Source organism: Phaseolus vulgaris, chromosome 11 (assembly GCF_051622355.1).
Source record: "Phaseolus vulgaris cultivar YP4 chromosome 11, ASM5162235v1, whole genome shotgun sequence".
NCBI lineage: Eukaryota > Viridiplantae > Streptophyta > Magnoliopsida > Fabales > Fabaceae > Phaseolus > Phaseolus vulgaris.
The window spans coordinates 7,321,795-7,341,279 of record NC_143508.1 but is presented as its reverse complement, the minus strand read 5'-3'; the positions used below and the strand labels follow the sequence as shown (position 1 = coordinate 7,341,279).

Genomic DNA, 19,485 nt, shown 5'->3' with positions numbered 1-19,485 from the left:
TATTTAATAATAAGAAGAATAACAAAATTATTTCAATACCTAAAAAATCTACCTCAAAGGCTAGAACTATTAGGTTTTGAATTGGACTAGTGGTGAAGTTGATGTGAAGACCACCTAAAAATGAGGTCACTTTTCTAGTACTGTGAACTCATAGTCAATCCAAGGCAAATTTATTGCACCATTATTGAGTTTTATTGCAGCTGTAATTTTATCAAAATCAAACAATAATACAAATATAAACAGATTTTTTATATTTTAAATATATATAGACACATTAAATTTATATAAATGAAGTTTCAAATTATTTTGAATTTATAATATATGATTAGTAAAGAAAAATGAAAAAGAACTTCAATAACTTAATTTTTCTGAAGGAGTTAGTGAGATCGATACAAATATTTGTAATTAGTTTGTCATTTACAAATCCATTTAAATCATACTTTAAAATAAAAGTGTTGAAGATCTCGTGATAATTAGAAATAAGATAAATTCATAACATACAATAATACACATTATTATATGTCGTTAAAATTAAAAGCTTCTATGTCTAAATTATATTATTATATATTTTCTATAAACATAAAAAGATAAAAATAATAGATAAATAAACAAATAAATATTATTGTATTTCTTTTATAATTTTGGTTATTTATTTTTAGTTTCTTAGAGAATGTTTTTTTTATCTTTATAAAACTAAAAATTTGTGTACTTTAATAGTGTTGTTGTTGCACAAAACTTATAATATTTTTACTCAGGTAATAATAATACATAAACTTTAAGTTTTTACATGAAGAAATACAAAGAAAAAACTCACATTGGAATTGTAATCCAAATAGATGACATTCTAGAAAGAGAAAAAAACATTGATCCAATATTTTCAATTGTCTAAGATGATAACAACAAAAAATTGTAACACATCTTTTTACATGTTCCTTTAAAGATCAATATAGTTGACTTTATGGAGAGGCATTAAGCACAATTACACAAAATGAAAACATACTATATAGAAACAATTCACTTTTTCCGACCACCAACATCACAAGCATAATTGAAGGTATTGTTCTGATTGTCTTAAAAACAACAAACCTAAACCTAATATATTAGAATAATGACCATATTAAAATTTGTTGATTCCAAACAAATATTTTTTTATTGGTTGTCTTTAAATACAAGAAAACATAGTAAAAAAAAAGAACAAAATAAATATTTAAAATATGTTAAATCCTTGAAAAACATGTTTATATTAGAAAATTTTGTAGAAATATATATAATTGTTCCTATAAAACCAGATGTTTTACTCTTAGTCTCAATATTTTGAATATTCGATTTTTTGATTTTTTGGTAAGAATAAATACTATTATACTTCGATACCAATTTAGGTTTAAGTAAATGGTACAAGTTTATGGTCATAATTTCATTATCTTTCACCTTAAGATGTTCACCTATTTATAATAGTTGTGTTGAATCTTTATTTTTACGCATGACTAAATTGAACCAAATTATCCTTAATCATGATTTTTGAAAATATTTATTATTATTAAGTTTGTCATGTTATTTGAACAATCACTCGTATAACGTGACGTCGGATAAAGTTTCAACGGATACTCGAGTGTATAATGTAAATTTAGTTTGATTAAGAAAAACAACTACATTCTAAATCCACTATTTGATTGTTGAATATTTTTTATATATACCCTTTGTGTGACTCCGTTTTCAAAAAAAAAATTGTCTACCTTAGAAAAATACATTATTCATTGATAATCCTTTAATTTTACAGTCATTTCAATCAATCTTACATTTACCTTCAAAAATACAACATAGATTACAATTCCTACACCGTCTTATTCATAATCAAATATTCAACAACAACAAAAAATATTAGGTAATTTAATACATCTTAAATGAGTTGTCACATATAGAGCATTACTTAAGTTACTAACTCAAAAGTTAATTTTTAAGATGTTTTGAAATTCATTACTATTCAAGCAAAACCAGATATTTTTTTTTGAAAACAATGCTACGGTGTGGGAACTACAAAACTACTAAAAATAATTTAAAAAACTTTTATAAAGAATTCCTAACAAAAATCAAATTTGATACGTTTAAATTTTGTAAAAAATAAAAAGCTTACTAAAAATCTTGAAAGCATTAAAAGTAAATTACCGATTTAGAAGGACTGAAAAACCGTATTTTACCTTTTAATGGTTTATTTAAATCTATATAGGCTAATATTTTATTTATTTATACTAATAGCTCTTTAGTTTATTTGGGCTGAAAACTTTGTTGGCTAGTTTATACAAGTTTTAACCTAAAACAAATCCTTAAATAAATGTTTAGGCTAGGTCAAACTCAATATAAAAAGTTAGATTGAGCTAAAATAATTAGGAATTGGATAAGATTAAAGTTTGCTTGAAAGATTAAAATAAAAAATGCACCTGACATTAAATCTTCTTATACGGAACATATTAAGCAATTTTCTTAACTATAACCAATAAGAATTATAAATCTAAGTCGTACAATTATAAATAGATTTTTTAATGTAATTTTTTATCCAATAATTGACCAAGAAAATTTAAAAATATTAAAATAAAAAAATAGTAAACATAATAAAATTTATTGTTTTTATTTTATTTATTTATTGCATATTTTCTTGACAAATTTATAAAAAAGTATACATAATACCTCTATTGTGTTTCTATTAATATAGGATGAATAATTAAATTTTAAATATTTGAGAAACTACAGAAAAGTATCATAAGTAATTCAAATTACTACAGTAAAATCGAGTATTGGCTAAAAAGCATTAAAAATATAATTGCATCATATACACATACACATTACATACATTATGAAAAAAAATATCATTTAAAAATGTAGAAATAGTAAGTTTAGAGATACAATCATGTATGAGAATTCAAGATTATAAAATAATCAATACATATATATTTTTCAAGAAGGCAACAAATTCTCTAACTCTATCATATTGTTTAAAATTCATTAGGAACTATAAAATAATCATGCTTAATAAGGTTAACTATGCCTTCTCTCTTAATTTTTTTAGCAATAATAATAGTACTTTCTTATAATAGACATGTATTATTGTTTATGGTGACAAATAGCTCCGTACTTATGATGCATCAATTTTTTTGTGTACTAGTAGTACACATTCAATTCATTTGACTTAAATTTATTATTATATTTATGATTTCTCAGATTTAACATCAACCTATCCAAAGGCAATGAACTACTTTCGAGGGAAAAATTCAGAAGTTGGAGAATCTGATGATGGTCAGATAGGTGCATTGACATGTCAAGAACAGTGAGCTAGGATGAGTCTAATGCAATTCGTGTCTGATGCTTAATGGCAATGAATGAGGGTTCTGTGACTGAACTAACAAGCAAGGGCGCCGTGTCCCAAAAGAAACAAAGCCCCAATTGCCTGCTGAAAATAAGAGTGATGGCGCATGAATATGCATAATAGATAATATATGACTAACTACATAAAAAAAAGGGCAAATTATATGGTAAGCCGCTCTTGAATTTCACAGACATTTGGACCGCTGATGCTAACCGGCACCAACTGTCGGATTTTAACAGGACAAAAGGAAGGGATGATATTACATCACTCATTATAACATGAGAAGCAAACTCCACATATGATCACATTCTCATGGATTCAGACCTCAACTCCAATGAAACATCAAATTTTCAGCTGCATCAACCTCTGCACTGTCTCAGTTTCAGCTGGAATTTTCTCGGTCTTGATCTCTATCTCTGGAATTTTAACTGGTAGTTTCTCTTCCTGGCTGGGGGAACTAATAGTTGGAGCATCATCTTTTGGGGTAGTAACAGGTTCTAGGCTAGTAAGGCTGGGAACAGGTTCGTCTATTTGAACAGGTGGAGCAGCAAATACTGGAACAGCTTGCCTAATAGTGACAGGAGGAGCAACTCGTACAGGAGGAGCTCGTAGTACTGGAAGGGACAGCGTGGCGGCTGTTGGCGGTGGTGGAGAGAATACAGGTATAGCAGTCCTTATCGTCACTGGAGGTGCCATTCCATGGCAAGGTGGTCTCATTTGTCTAATGGGAACGTAAGGTGCTGCTCCAGCAGCAGGGAACTTAGGGCGACGAATTCTTCGGCTATCTGATGTGGCAAAAAGTTGTGGCATCGCAGAATTGTCACTGACTGCTGCTGCTGGAGATGCTGCGACAGGATGCCTGCTTCGAGAAGCTGCCTTTTGGCATATTAAGGGAAGAATCTTTGATGTAGCAGCAGGAGGAGGCTGAGGACTGGTTGGCCTGGGATTTTGAATCTGAAACTTCTTTGGAAATGGAATTGGCGCATTTGGATTTGACATTGAAATCTTTTCCTTCAGTCGGTAGGTCCGCAAAGCCCGTGCTATAGTGATCTGTTCTAGTTCGTCGTTGTTCTCAGGTTCAGTTGAAGACCTTGCAGTTTCTTTTGCCACTGTCAAGAAAGAAAGTTATCGTTAATTCATACTTCATCGTCTATACATAAAGTGTCCACATTTGTTAATGATAGATGATAGCACATAGCAGTCTGACCCGCAAACTCAAATTTGACCAGTATATTTAAATGTTATGGATACAAGATAAGTAATTTATCCTACACAAGAAAAAATAGTCAAAAACAAAAGGCTATCGAAATTAAAGGCTACATTATTAGTCTAGGTGCACAATCATACTCAACCTAAGGAAAAAACAAGTATATCAAACACAGGAAAATGAAAGCAGGAAAGTTGGAATGGCTGGAAATAGAGCAGTGGCTGGGGACTACTACTGTCTAACAAGTTTGTACGCTGGTCTGTCTATATACCGAACGAAAAAAAAAGAGTCGGTAAAGTAACAGGTGTAATCAAATAGAGAGGACATACTGTATCTATAAAGTTGTAGGAAACAATAGTGACAGAGAAAAGACCTGATAACATGCATATACTGGTCTAACCCAAAGAAGGTAGTTTTGACAGGAGAATGCTTGAACTTCTAGAATACAGTTGTAAAGCTAATTGGAAGAAAACTGAAGTGTAAACAGGTGAGGCTTTTTTTCTAAAGATAGAGTGTTTAGTTCACCTTAATTTGGAAAAATGATTACTTATTCTTGTAAACTTCCAGAGTTGAAAAATAAAAGATTATTTCATTGGATTTAAGCTGAGACAGACATGCTAGCAAGGATCTTAACCGTAAAACAGGGATTACACCCCTAGAGTTTCCAGTGCTATAGGTGCAGTTTTGCCCCAATTAATATTAGCTACAATTTGCTCTAGGCAGAAGCATTAAAATAGAGAATAATTTACAGCAGTCATGAGCCACCCCACCCTGCATTGCCACTATAGCAGTGTGATTTGCTGATATTAAAACTCACTAGAACAAAAAAGAGTGGATAAAAGGTAGTTTAAAGAGGCACATTCGCAGGTAAACCATCTGGCACATAATATTATGTTTCTCAAGGGAAAGTCGCAAGAGGCAAGGATGAATCATCGAAGATGGTCTTGGCCTTTACCACGAATAAGTGGGAACTATCAAGAGAATATATAGGGTAGGAACAGCAAGTACACTACCTCAGCAGATCCATAATATGAAAATTTCCACATGGTTAATTGCAACATTAGTTACACGAATCTGGAATACAGGGATGGGTCGAAATTGCCACTGTTCCCTTTTGTAACGTCTTGAAGCAATATCCATACGACAAACTGATGTAAAGTTCCACATCTTTTCACATGAAAGAAAAACATTCAGACAAAAGCTAGGTAGCACTTACATTGCTTTAGAGAAGACCAAGCCGCCATAGCTGCATTTTTCTCCGCCTGTTTCTTGTTCTTAGCAGGTTCACCAGTGAACATAATTCCAGCTAACTCCACTGTCCCAGTAAATACAGGAAGATGTCCTAGGCCTGACCTGAACGTAAAGTACTGCGGCAATGGCGCCCCAACCCTCTGTGCAATTTCCTGCAGGAGGTTCTTGTACACTCCCGTTTCATCCTAAAAATTTACATCCAATAACCACATCAACCCCAAAAATATAATAAAAACACAAACCACAAAATTACCTATAATATCTTCATACCTACAGTGAAAACGAAGCATTTTAAACATAAAATTCGAATAAAACGCTCTTAAACGTGCACAAAATATTCACACAGAGGAAAGAAGAGAGCAAGTTAACAAACAATGCTTACAATTATTCTCAAGTTAACACAACAAAAAGGAAGAGTGTGAGCATAAAATTACGAAAATTAACAACAGAGGAGTGAAAAGCTGAAGCACTTTTTAAGAAACAAATCTCACGATCTCATTCACAAATCCGTTTCTAATGATAAGAAATACTCAAATTAGCTCCCAATAACCTTAAATTCAAAACCAAATCATTTCACTGCAAACAAACAGCATTGCACAACAAACGAAGGGGAAAGGGCAGAGTTCACAGACCAAGGACAGTTCGGTAATTTCCACACGCAGAAGAAAAAAAGCAGCGATGGAGAGAGAAACTCACGAGGATCCTGGCGGCAAGGGAGTGAGAAGGAGCACGGTTGGAGAGCGAATTGAGAGCGACCTCGGCGGCGGAGTGCTCCGCCTGACGAAGCGTGGAGCAGTACTGAGGGCTCTCGAAGATCTCGCCGTTAAAGTTGACGGTAGCCTTAAAGCGCGGCGCGTGATCGGGACCTTCCCGAATGCACGTGTAAGAAGGCAGGTTGAAGCAGCTTCGCTGTGCCAGCTCCTGAAGCTGGTTCTTGTACATTTTCCCCCCTCACTCTCTCTCTCTCTCTAACCCCCAACCACACTTTCTCTCTCAAGAACTGATCCGATCCCCCTCCGCCGCAAAAAATCTCGCCGGAGATTCACCTCCGGCAAATCCACCCCCTCTCTCCGGTCACGCTTCTAACCCGCGCAAATGAGAATAAGACAGTGCAGTAACAGCACCGGCACAAAACCAGAGAAGAGAGAGAAAACGAAGAAGCAAAAGAAGAAGAAGAAGTTGAAGAGTTAGATAGAAGAAAAGAAAGAAAGATAGCTCTTACAACACAAGTACATTTATTTCGTGATTATTATATTAGTAAATTAAATTGCATTAATATTAATATTAATATATTATATTGAAAATTGAAAATTGAAAGCTCTTATTTATTGCTGTTGTGGTGGGAGTCAACTGGAAAACGTTTGAGTTGCATGGATTTCATCTTTCCCTACATTTTTTTAATCCCCTTCTTAAACTAATCATCTCTCTAATTACCTTAATTAAGCAACTCCAACTCCAACTCCAACTTGTGTTGTTAAGTGCGATTAGTTCAATGAAACGTTGTTTGAGGGCGAGAGACAATTAATGAAACGCGTAATTGAATTGAAATGCGTTCTTTAGGTTTGTTTTTAGTGGGATCCTGCTATTTAACTCCAAACACGCACCAATCAATAAAGTTGTGCAATGCTTTATTTTATTTATTTATTATATCACACAATATAGGAAAAGATGAAAAAGTTTTGGAGTGAAATAGTTTTGTAGAGGTGGAATCTAATTATGTTAGCATTAATAAAGAAAACATAGAATTGAATGAGTTTGGTTTGGACCACTTGGGTTTATTTGTGATTGATTTGAGGATATTTGAGTGCAGTGTAATTAAAGGGTGTGAGGGTTCTTAAGGAGAGTTGTTGGAAGTTGGAAGAGAAGAGGCATATGATGATTGTAAAACAGTAAGGGAGGCACTTAGTGTAAAGTAAATAATGGAAGATGCACTTAGGGTTGATTATGGTGGTGGAGTTAAGTGGGGAACATAACTTTTTGTGATGGGTTTGACAAAATGGAGGCAACAATGAAGAGATGAAGATGAAGATGGGGAACGTAAATGATGAAAGAGGGTTGGGAGCAAAAAGTTTGTTCTTATTTATTATATTTTCCCCACCCAACTAAATTGAACGCACCTTATCATCATTCACATCCATGCATTTAATGGGGCATCATATCTTCCTACACATGCCATTGCATCCACCATTATACACTCACTAATACATATCCTATGCTTCTGTTCTTTATCTTCTTTACAAAAATATTTCTCTTTCAATAAAATCACAATCCCTCCTCTTCATTTCTCCATTTAGTAACTTCTTCAACTTCCTCTTCAAATATATTTATTTCTAATCAAGTATATTTATTATCGAACTAGAACTATATTATATTTCTGTAAATTTTGTATATAGAGTCCATTTCTCTCAACCCTCTCAGAAAAATATTGTGAACTACAAAATAATTTATACATTAAAATATTCAATTGTCATAACTTTCATCAAATAATAACTAGGATTAATTCATATTGCTAAGTCTATCAATGCGACATCTCCAATAAACGATGCTTACAATAATTTTTTTTATAGATAAAAACATTAGTTTGATATGAATATAATAGATGAGTGATTTAAAATGAGAGTTTGCAGTAATCCTCTTTACTTTATGTAATAAATAACCTTTTTAAGTAACTCATATATGTATGAAATGCATATTAAAATAACATTTTTGTTTATAAACAAATCTGGTAAACAAATTTCATTAGAATGCTAAAACATGATAACACCATGGCTAAGATTAATCAATGGGTATTTTATAATAATACAACTTTAAAATTAGTTATTTATTAAAAAAATAGTCCTGATACTATCTTCATTACTGCAAAATGGTTAAGTCGTTATATAACAGTCCGTATATATATATATATATATATATATATATATATTTATTTATTTGTAAGTACAACTATTAAAACCAGAAATCTGAGTGAAATATCTCCTTTTAAATCGCGATTAGCACCTTATTGTTGCATTGCGTCTTCTGTGTGACAAAGTTGGAGAAAAGGCAGTTGTTAGGAGAATTGAAAAAGTTAACCCTTTCAAAATGAAGGAAAACACTTAAAATTGAGTTCAGTAGGTTAACAAATACAATAATTTTGTTTAAAGATACAATTTAATATTTGTAATTCGCGGAAATGTTACAATCGGAAAATTATTTCTAGGGATATCAAAAATACGTTTGGTTAACTTTTCATATTTCTGAAAATACTTTTAAATTAAATAAAAATAAAAATGGAAGTTATAATAGATGTTAGAAAATAATTTCTCCCCCATTCTTAGGAGAATATATCATTACTACAAAAGTAAAAGATACATAAGAATACATACATTTTTATATAACCTTGGTATAAAGATGAAAAAAATACATTCCCATAAAAAATGCAATAAACTCCTATGGTGGGGTGAGGAATACAAAAATACATTCCACATATAATAAGGTATGCAATCTTCATCCTGGGCTTTAAAGATACCCTTTATGGATTGGATCTTTGCTGGAGCAAAAGAGTTGAGAAACTCATTTGCTTTTGATTGAGCTTTTTGTGAGTGTGTGCATATTCATCAACATAATTAGTTAAAATTTGTTTAAAAAGTTCAATTATAAATGAGGTTTATTATATAAAAAAACTAGATCCAAAAGAATTATAATTTAAGAATAAGAGAAAAGAAATAGTTAATATTTTGGATACCCATAAACTAAAGGCAATTTCTTCCTACACCATATCATAATAGCACCCATTGCAAAATTTAAAACCCAACATTGCACTTGATTTCATTTACTTCTGAATGATCATTTTCAGAAGTGAGTTATGAATTTTTATGAATTTTCATATCCAGAATGGTGTGCTGTAAATAGTGTTGGGAATTGAGATCCAAAACTCATTTATGTTTGCTTACGAATCTTGACATCCGAAGGTTATTTATGTTGTCCAGGTAAGCTTCCGGATGATGAAATCCAGAAGTGACATATTAGTTTTGGATTTGTATATCCAAAACTTTGTGATTTAACTTACGAATATAAATATCTGAAAGACAAAAAATTTAATTCATTAAGGATAAAAAAGACATCCCACTTCAGTGTGTTGGGTCAGGTCCAAATTGATATGGTGTAGGGAGAATCAGCCTAAACTAAATGGCCAAACCAACCAAACTCATATAATGGACTAACCTTTAACCCGCTGACATTTATTTTGTTTGAAAAAGACCATCATCACTTTTGGGCTTTAACATTAGAAATCTGATCCAGTTAGTTCTGGGGAAAATTGATCAATAAAATTTTAAAAACTTAATAAAATATTGAAACAAGAAAGAAAGAAACCTTTTTTTCTTGAGTTTGGTCAAGTTCAAGCTGAGTCCTTACGTGAACATTAAAAAAAAAAACTCGTAACGTTCAAGCTGAGCACCACCTCCATTCTTTCTGTTGTTTCAAACTAAGTCACTCACAGGCAAGATTGTTTTGATATAAGATTAAAACAAATCGAAATTAAGTATACAAATACGTATCTAAATTGGGCTCTGGAAACAAACGTCCAAAAGAACTGCTTGCAATTGCAAATCCCTTATATGGTATCGGTATCTGTTCTATCGGCTGCCTCCTCCAAATACTTCTTCATATTACTAGAAGCGCAAAAACCAGTTAAACGTCTTTTTTAGATGTAAGGTAACAACCCTTAATACAGACTCACAAAACAATGAACACTTTAGGGCCAACACTCCACAAATTCTTAATATAACGATTGTGCAAGGAAGATTTTTTTTTTTCTATATGAAAAAAAATTTAAGCAAAAGGAATATTAAAAAGAATAAACTGCAGGAATTTTATTGAATAAAATTTACCGTACATGTTTACAGCATTTGCAAGGAAATCACCATGAAAAGGGGCTAGCTCCTAGCAAAAATATTTCATTTTCCACATCTTTTATCCACTGACAAACATGGTTGCATGTCTTGATTGCCAAGGCCTGCAAATATAATCATATACAGAAAAAATATTTGAAAACCAAGCCATCAAGAGTGGCACAAACAAATGCACTTTGTAACATTTGATAATTGTTGGCCACTTGTTTCTATTTTTGTTGAACATAAAGTACAGAAAATGCTTTTTCCAAGTCATAGGTCCAGTTTTCACAAAAAAACATTTCTTCCCCCTTCACCTGTTCTTTTTACTCTTTTCCCCAAAATCCCAACGATTAAAGATAAGATCATGAGAGTAAATGGCAAAAAGCTATCTAGTGTCACAAGAACACTAATTAAGGAATAAAAGGTGATTTTTATTATTATAAAGCGTTATTAAAGCCTTTTCACTATGATTTTCAATGCATCTCCGAAAGCAAATTTCAATAAAAAAAAACTTCGTTTATTGATTTCTTAAGCAGTGTCCTAATTGAATTGGTTAACAAGACCCATATAACTTAAAACATACTAAAGACGTAGTGCTAGATTCCAAACATGAAATATTTTTTACCTAGGCACTGTAGATAACATAGGTGATGGAAAAGTCACCATGATTAAAAGCTAATCAAGATATGAGAAACAAGCAAAAAATGTACCTTGTCTGCAAGGGGATCAAAGGCAGCATAGAGCTCAAAATCCTGTGTCACCCAACAGAGAAGAACTGCCACAAAAAGAAGTTTCTAAGTTTCATCTTGTTTTTAATTAGCGCAAGTCATAAAGAAGAATACTAACAATCTTAAACATACTTTTTCAAACACAGATCCATTAAATAATTTACACAAATCTAATGTAGCACCTCATAGTGAACATTTCCATAGGATAAAATCCTTTCTAAAAGTACCAGACCAGACCATCAACAAAGCTTATCGTTGAGAACAAAAGCCACAAAACATAAATTTGAACAGTCCAGCCCCCCCAAAAAAAAAAAAAAATTATCCATGATGCCATGCACGACCAAAACAAAAGGTTCACAAATTTCAAATAAAAAAGCTGCATCAGCTCATAACTTCATAATCAAAATATTAAACACTTCAGACCAAAAACCAAACACACTATGAGGTGTGATTTATTACCGTAGTTTTCATCTCTTCTAAATTGAGTTTTGTGAGGCCCAGTTCCTTTATCATGCATGGATGCAAAAAGTTTCTCGTAAGCTCTATACAGTCTGCAACAATGAAGACAAGTAATCCTTCTAACTAGAATAGATATGCATAAAGAAAATGAAAAAAAAAATCCATAATGAAAGGAATATGAAGTGAATAGGTGGCTATAACAGTTCATGCCTTTTCTGCAGCTGAGGCGTATTAATTGATGATGGGAACTCTGAAGAGACATACTGGTCCAGATATATACTGCGATATATGAAATGCCACAACCCAGCAGGACCCCCAATGCCAGAATTAGCTTCCCTAAATCTGTCAGGAGAATCTGATGGAAGCATGTGCTGGCCCAAATGAGATGACCCAGAATGAGATATAGGTGGCAGATCTTCAACATGCATTCCCCCGTTTAACAAGGATCTCTGAACTTCACTAAGGACACAAGACTTCAGAAGAACATTTTCAACACGAATCCTACAGAGATGGCAGGTAAACTTCTGAACCGTGCAAAAGAGATAATTACTATATAGAAGCATGATTGATTTTAAAGTATAAACCATTACCTGCAATCCTTAAGATGATAAAATGCATCAGAATTAGTGGTTAGTAACATCAAGTACGTATCAGCCTGTAACATAAATATAAAGCTCGGTCACAAATGTTCCATTGTCCAAAATATAAGAGGTCTACCTACGGTTAGAGAAAATGTTTTTAATTTTCACTTTTAATTACAAAATACCACCTTGTTTTCACTTTTTTTTTTCCAAAAGTTTGTATAGGAAATAGAGAAAACAATTGTTTTTATGTTTTTTAACAAATCTTTGAAAACAGATAATAAAATAAAAACATGGCTTTATTTTATGTAATTAAAAGTGAAAACAAAAAACATTTTTTCTGAAACCAAACGGCCATTAAATGTTCCAATGATGCATTATCACACTCACATCAAAGTAATGGATATATGCATACAAAAATGCTGAAGGGTTATATCTTGGCAAGCATATTGGAGAAAAGGATTCTGATGTCCTGCAAAATTTAATCCCCAGAAATAGAATTACAAGGAATGGATATTTAGACAACGCTATAAATAAGATAACTTAGAATGAAGCTAGAAATACCATAACATTGTCACCTCATCTAATAGAACAATATAAATTGCTTAGTTTCAAAAACTACGGTACAAACTCTACATGTAAACTTAAGTAGATTTCGGAGAAGTCCAGGAGACTACATGATATCTAACTTAATTACTTAATTAAATCAGTTCTTTATAAATAAATACCACATTTGCTACTCTTTGAACACCCTTATTTATTACCATTAGAGTGGTTCTCATAAAACATAATTCGCCTATAATTATTTCTAAAAGAAAACATCAGAATGTCTAAAAGTTCTATCACCAAAATGAACAATTAGTTAACTCTAATTAATGAGAGTAGACTATACAATCAAACCATCTCTGAGACTGAATGCATTTGATAAATAAAATCTGGATTCGGGACAATTCCACTTGCCTGAAGGATTCAGATGACATGACAAAGTTGGCCAGAAGCAGCATATCATCTGGATGAAGGGAAGCTTTCTGAGCACCGACAAGACTGATTACCTGCATTCAACCTTAAATGTATTATTTTAAGTCACTGGTAAATAGACAAAATCAAGCGCAGAGTCAAACCTTGTGCCTGCACATCAGTATTGCAAACAAAACACCTGAATCAGCAACATCTTGCAAAATAGCTCCTGCAGCTTGCCTTGTTGCGTATGCAAGAGGGAGACAAGTATAGGCATGAAGAAATGTAGCTGGGTTCCTAAATGACCAGACAAATAAAAACATTTACTACAAAAATACAAAAATAAAAAATTGGAAAACTACGCATGCAAAGAACATAGAAACAAACCAGCTGAAAGAGTGTATTAGAGAAGAGAAGACAATTTCTGTTCCACCTAGCAAGGGTGTCATATCAAATTTTGGGTTCTTCTCAAAACATCTATTTATCGATTTTGTTAGTATAACAAGCATCTGCACATAAATGAAAAACATGGAAGTATAATATATTCGTCACAACACAAGGTGTTCACTTGAATGTCCAAAAAAAGTAATAGCAATTTGAGAAGCATAGAAACATTAAAAAATGAGCAAGCAAATGAATCCAGAAACTTTTACAGTCCAATTCAATTATACCTGACCATATATTAGCTCTAACTGCCCCCTTAATGACTCGTAAGGTTCTTCTGTGGAGCTGATGCAGACTAAGTAAATTGGTCCTTTCACAAGAAAAATCACCTACACCATGATATCAAAATAGAGATTTACATCACGGAATAATTGCAAAATTCCTGAAGGAGACATAACAGAAAAACAAGATTCCTATATAAACACAATTTATATAAGATGAGCAGCTCACTCACAAAAGAGCCACTTTAAGGCTACGCAAGGATTAAATTTTGATTTTCCTTAACATATTCTTTGTGAAGGGTCAAGGAGCTGGTTTTGAAGTGATGAATGCTAAATGCTAAATAAAAGGATTGACATGGCAAAGCAATAATATTATTTGAAATTTTGTATTATTAGTGTTATTAAGGACCCCAACAATTGGTGAACTCATCCTCAAAAGCTAACAATTAAGGTGGAGAACTAAACACTTAAATCGTCTACTAATCATCCCATATTACTAGATGTGGAAGTTAGGCACCCCATACTACCCAAGTTCCTATCATAGCCCCTAAGAACTGACACCTTAGCAGCTTTAGTATGCGGTACTTCACTCAAATCCCCATCGGTCAGAACCCTCCAATACTGAGAACCATATGAACAGCTCTTTTCGAGACACCAACAAACCAGCTTTGATACTAATTGATAAGTTCATTGGATTGAGGGGGAGAACCAAACAATTACAATATGACTTTGCTTAACATATTCTTTGTAAGGGGTCAAGTCAAGGACAGGGAGCTGGTTTCCAATTGATGAATGCTCAAATGAAACATACCATTCAAGCACAAAAGTATGAAGAGATAAAAATGTATGACTGCACCTGATGCCTTCCAGCCTTCACCAATTTGACAGAATCGCCCCTAAAAACAGAAACCGAAGGGTTCATTGCAAATTATATTCAAATATCCAGTCTGTCAAACACATGAAAGGAATACATATAATTAACTGAAACCAGAAACAGTCACAATACCCATTCTCAACAAACAAAAACACATTAAGGGAATACATCTAATTAGCTGAAAACAGAAACAGTCACCATACCCGTTCTCAACAAAGGAAATGATTGCTTGCAAAGTTGCCGAAAACCCTGCAAGTCTGTGTTCATCTCCATACCTAGAAAGTAGTGATCGGTGTAAAAACAAGAACAGTACAAGAAGTGTAAAAGTACCAAGTCAATTATGCACCAGATATAAGTCAATTTGGTTTTTAACATTTATCATACAGCAAATTCATTCACTGGCTTGGACAACATTAATCAATTTGATCAGCGACCATTAAATAGTTTGGTTTATGAAATTACCAAAACTGGTTTGCAAAATACCAAATTTGATAACCTGCAGTTAATTTGGCCCCTAATGTTAAAGATCAAATTGACTTATGCACACCAACGAGAGAAACTATTAGTGGTTCCAAACCATTATGGTCTGTACTAATATCAATATGACACAAATACAAGTTACGCAGAAATTTATTTGGACCATGGACATGTAATGGTATGATACTACCTCATAATTTCTCCGCCAATGGAAGACTAAATTGACAAATAGTTGTCAAAATCAAATACTAGATCTATTGACAATTAATAAAGTGATCGAAGTACTCGATTGGTTTTCACAATGTCAAACATTTAAATTGATAGAAAGGGTCCACATGGAAATACTTTTCCATAGGCACTTGTAGGAGAAAAAATAAGAAGGAAAACTTGAAGTCAGTTTCTCCGTTAGCTAAAACTAACCCTTACATGAACTAATTTGTTGAAGTTGTTTTCTAATAACTTCTCTAAAATACGTCATTTAACTTAATTTTAGATTATGGACAAAGTTTTCTCTGTTTATGAAAATGTTCTCTCCAGGGAAACCCAAAATCATAAACTAAACTCGCTTTTTTAACTTAAACTATCAAACTGACCAGTGCACTAAATGAATGTTCTACCTTACCTTGAAGTTACCAAAGCAAATTGAGGCGCAGACAAAGTAGAACAAAACTAACCTGGAATATATAGGTTTGCCGGAATGACTGAGAACGAAGAAATGCTTCTTCCTTTTCCTCCACGATATGGAACCATCATCCTGCACTATAATCAATAAGCCAACAGAACACGGCACTTATGGGCATCAATCTTCACAGCGTGAGTGCTCGCACCAAAATCAACGCACATACCTCATCGAAGTGCCGTTTTCCGGCAATCCACGACGTGTGGGAATCCGATATCGAGATTCTGTCCATAGCAATCGTCGTGTCCTCTTCTATTTCTTCATGCTCAATTTCGAATTGTGAACCGGTGGTTGCGCTGGTGCTGCCTCCTTCGCCGATGTACCCGCTGCTACCGGGGCTGGATGGAGCGTCTTCCGAAGCGAGTTCGACGGAAGCCCTAATCTCTCCCTCTGACTCTGTTTCGTCGTCGTTCATAGTGATGATTTTAGAGAGAGAGATAGTGTGTGTGTGTATGAGTTGGTGGAGCGAGAGAGAGAAAGACGGTTGGGGTTTTGAAGCAAATTGTTGTTGCGCTGCCAGTCGCTGCTGGTCTCGGCTGGGTCTGACAGGTAGCTGGATGCAGTCAGCGGACGTTCGCGTTCAGACCCCGCCACGACTCGCCAGCTGAGAGAGCGGGCCGGGTTGGGCTAACACACTTTCTCCTCAGGCCCATTACTGTTTCTTCCTGCATCTTCCTATGTTCTTGTTCTTCTTCTGTCACTTCATACAAAACGTGAAAATATATTTTTATCCTTCTTGTATCATCATTCCATAGAGTAGCTTCCAGATTATGTAATCCAGACACGTATTTGAAAAAAGACTTTTGGATTACATAATCTTGAAGTTAAAAAAGACTTACGGATTATATAATTCAGAAACTAATCATGCATCTAAAAAAAATGCTTATGGATTATGTAATCCGGAAGCTAATTACAAATTTGATAAAAGACTTCTGGATTATGTAATCAAGAATATAACAGAGAAATATTTTTTAAAATAGAAAAATTTATGAAGGTGAGAGAAAAAAATAGGGAGGTGCAGGAAGAAACAGTTCAGGCCCAATCCTTTTTGGCACCACGCTGGTAAATTCTTCCTGCACCCATGTTTTCCTCCTGCACCACCATACTTCTTAAAATATCAAAATTACCCTTTTGAAAATGGATTTAGGTATTGGTGAATGTTGGAGTTAGTAGTTTGTGGTGTTTCCCTCCTTTAGTGATTTTCCTGGTGGTTAGTGGATGGTAGTGCGGTGGTGATATTAAGTGGTAGTGTAAAATTTGTTTTTGGTTAAAAGAATAATTTTGATTTTTTCATTTAAGATTATACAATCTGAAATACAAATTTGTATTTATAATATGCAATCTATAATACAATTGTACAATTCAGAATACAAATTTTGTTTTCATATTTTTTAACATAATTGTAGGACAATGATTGTTGAATTGTGGAGATTGAATCTTAATTTTGGAATAAAATATCTAATGAAATAGATAAAATATTGAATATAAAAGAATTCAATTTAATGAAGTTTATGGTCAAGACAAATGATATGGTTGGAGAAGATTGTGTTAGGGATTTTGCAACAAGTGAGGTAAATAGAGTTTTATTCGTTTGTGTAAAAAGTTTGGCAACTCATGCAATTATGTTGTAATGTATTTGTGTAGGTATTTGGTATGCGAACTTACTTTAATGGGTGTGGAGGGTGTCCTTCTGACTTGGTTTTATGATTGTCATAATTATATCTGATAAAGCAAATGGATAATATGGGAAAAAAAACATATGTTTTGTTAGTTTGTGAAATGGGTGGCAAGTATGGAAAATAAAAACACGTTTTTGGAGGTGTGTATAATTGGTACATTAAAGAGTAATTATATTTTTTAAATTAAGGGGTAAATTTATGAAGGTGAGAGAAAAAAATAGGGAGGTGCAGGAAGAAACAGTTCAGGCCCAATCCTTTCTGGCACCACGCTGGTAAATTCTTCCTGCACCCATGTTTTCCTCCTGCACCACCATACTTCTTAAAATATCAAAATTACCCTTTTGAAAATGGATTTAGGTATTGGTGAATGTTGGAGTTGGTAGTTTGTGGTGTTTCCCTCCTTTAGTGATTTTCCTGGTGGTTAGTGGATGGTAGTGCGGTGGTGATATTAAGTGGTAGTGTAAAATTTGTTTTTGGTTAAAAGAATAATTTTGATTTTTTCATTTAAGATTATACAATCTGAAATACAAATTTGTATTTATAATATGCAATCTATAATACAATTGTACAATTCAGAATACAAATTTTGTTTTCATATTTTTTAACATAATTGTAGGACAATGATTGTTGAATTGTGGAGATTGAATCTTAATTTTGGAATAAAATATCTAATGAAATAGATAAAATATTGAATATAAAAGAATTCAATTTAATGAAGTTTATGGTCAAGACAAATGATATGGTTGGAGAAGATTGTGTTAGGGATTTTGCAACAAGTGAGGTAAATAGAGTTTTATTCGTTTGTGTAAAAAGTTTGGCAACTCATGCAATTATGTTGTAATGTATTTGTGTAGGTATTTGGTATGCGAACTTACTTTAATGGGTGTGGAGGGTGTCCTTCTGACTTGGTTTTATGATTGTCATAATTATATCTGATAAAGCAAATGGATAATATGGGAAAAAAACATATGTTTTGTTAGTTTGTGAAATGGGTGGCAAGTATGGAAAATAAAAACACGTTTTTGGAGGTGTGTATAATTGGTACATTAAAGAGTAATTATATTTTTTAAATTAAGGGGTAAATTTATGAAGGTGAGAGAAAAAAATAGGGAGGTGCGGGAAGAAACAGTTCAGGCCCAATCCTTTCTGGCACCACGCTGGTAAATTCTTCCTGCACCCATGTTTTCCTCCTGCACCACCATACTTCTTAAAATATCAAAATTACCCTTTTGAAAATGGATTTAGGTATTGGTGAATGTTGGAGTTGGTAGTTTGTGGTGTTTCCCTCCTTTAGTGATTTTCCTGGTGGTTAGTGGATGGTAGTGCGGTGGTGATATTAAGTGGTAGTGTAAAATTTGTTTTTGGTTAAAAGAATAATTTTGATTTTTTCATTTAAGATTATACAATCTGAAATACAAATTTGTATTTATAATATGCAATCTATAATACAATTGTACAATTCAGAATACAAATTTTGTTTTCATATTTTTTAACATAATTGTAGGACAATGATTGTTGAAATGTGGAGATTGAATCTTAATTTTGGAATAAAATATCTAATGAAATAGATAAAATATTGAATATAAAAGAATTCAATTTAATGAAGTTTATGGTCAAGACAAATGATATGGTTGGAGAAGATTGTGTTAGGGATTTTGCAACAAGTGAGGTAAATAGAGTTTTATTCGTTTGTGTA

General features: G+C 33.0%; 2 protein-coding genes across 10 annotated transcripts; both read right to left on the bottom strand.

Annotated features, from left to right (window-relative positions):
• Positions 1-3,501: 3,501 nt before the first annotated feature.
• On the bottom strand, positions 3,502-7,619 carry DRB2 (dsRNA-binding protein 2). The gene is made up of 3 exons (XM_068641217.2): positions 6,513-7,619; positions 5,782-6,001; positions 3,502-4,467 (listed from the first exon to the last, which is right to left on the bottom strand). The coding sequence occupies exons 1-3, from the start codon at positions 6,756-6,758 to the stop codon at positions 3,701-3,703; spliced, it is 1,233 nt and encodes a 410-aa protein (XP_068497318.2). The 5' UTR covers positions 6,759-7,619; the 3' UTR covers positions 3,502-3,700.
• A 2,616-nt stretch (positions 7,620-10,235) lies between these two features.
• LOC137832680 (vacuolar fusion protein MON1 homolog) lies at positions 10,236-16,795 on the bottom strand. Of its 9 annotated transcripts, none has more exons than XM_068641101.2 (15): positions 16,277-16,795; positions 16,106-16,185; positions 15,158-15,229; positions 14,937-14,976; positions 14,087-14,188; positions 13,803-13,924; positions 13,580-13,712; positions 13,419-13,510; positions 12,849-12,930; positions 12,468-12,532; positions 12,088-12,378; positions 11,878-11,969; positions 11,401-11,465; positions 10,693-10,812; positions 10,236-10,468 (listed from the first exon to the last, which is right to left on the bottom strand). In XM_068641101.2, the coding sequence occupies exons 1-14, from the start codon at positions 16,523-16,525 to the stop codon at positions 10,717-10,719; spliced, it is 1,581 nt and encodes a 526-aa protein (XP_068497202.1). In that variant the 5' UTR covers positions 16,526-16,795; the 3' UTR covers positions 10,236-10,468; positions 10,693-10,716. The 9 variants fall into 9 exon arrangements, 6 of the variants coding, with proteins under 6 accessions (XP_068497202.1, XP_090153642.1, XP_068497119.1 ...); XM_090297516.1 differs by having other exon boundaries at positions 14,801-14,976; positions 16,277-16,679; XR_016517551.1 differs by lacking the exon at positions 12,849-12,930 and having other exon boundaries at positions 13,419-13,521.
• Positions 16,796-19,485: the final 2,690 nt, after the last annotated feature.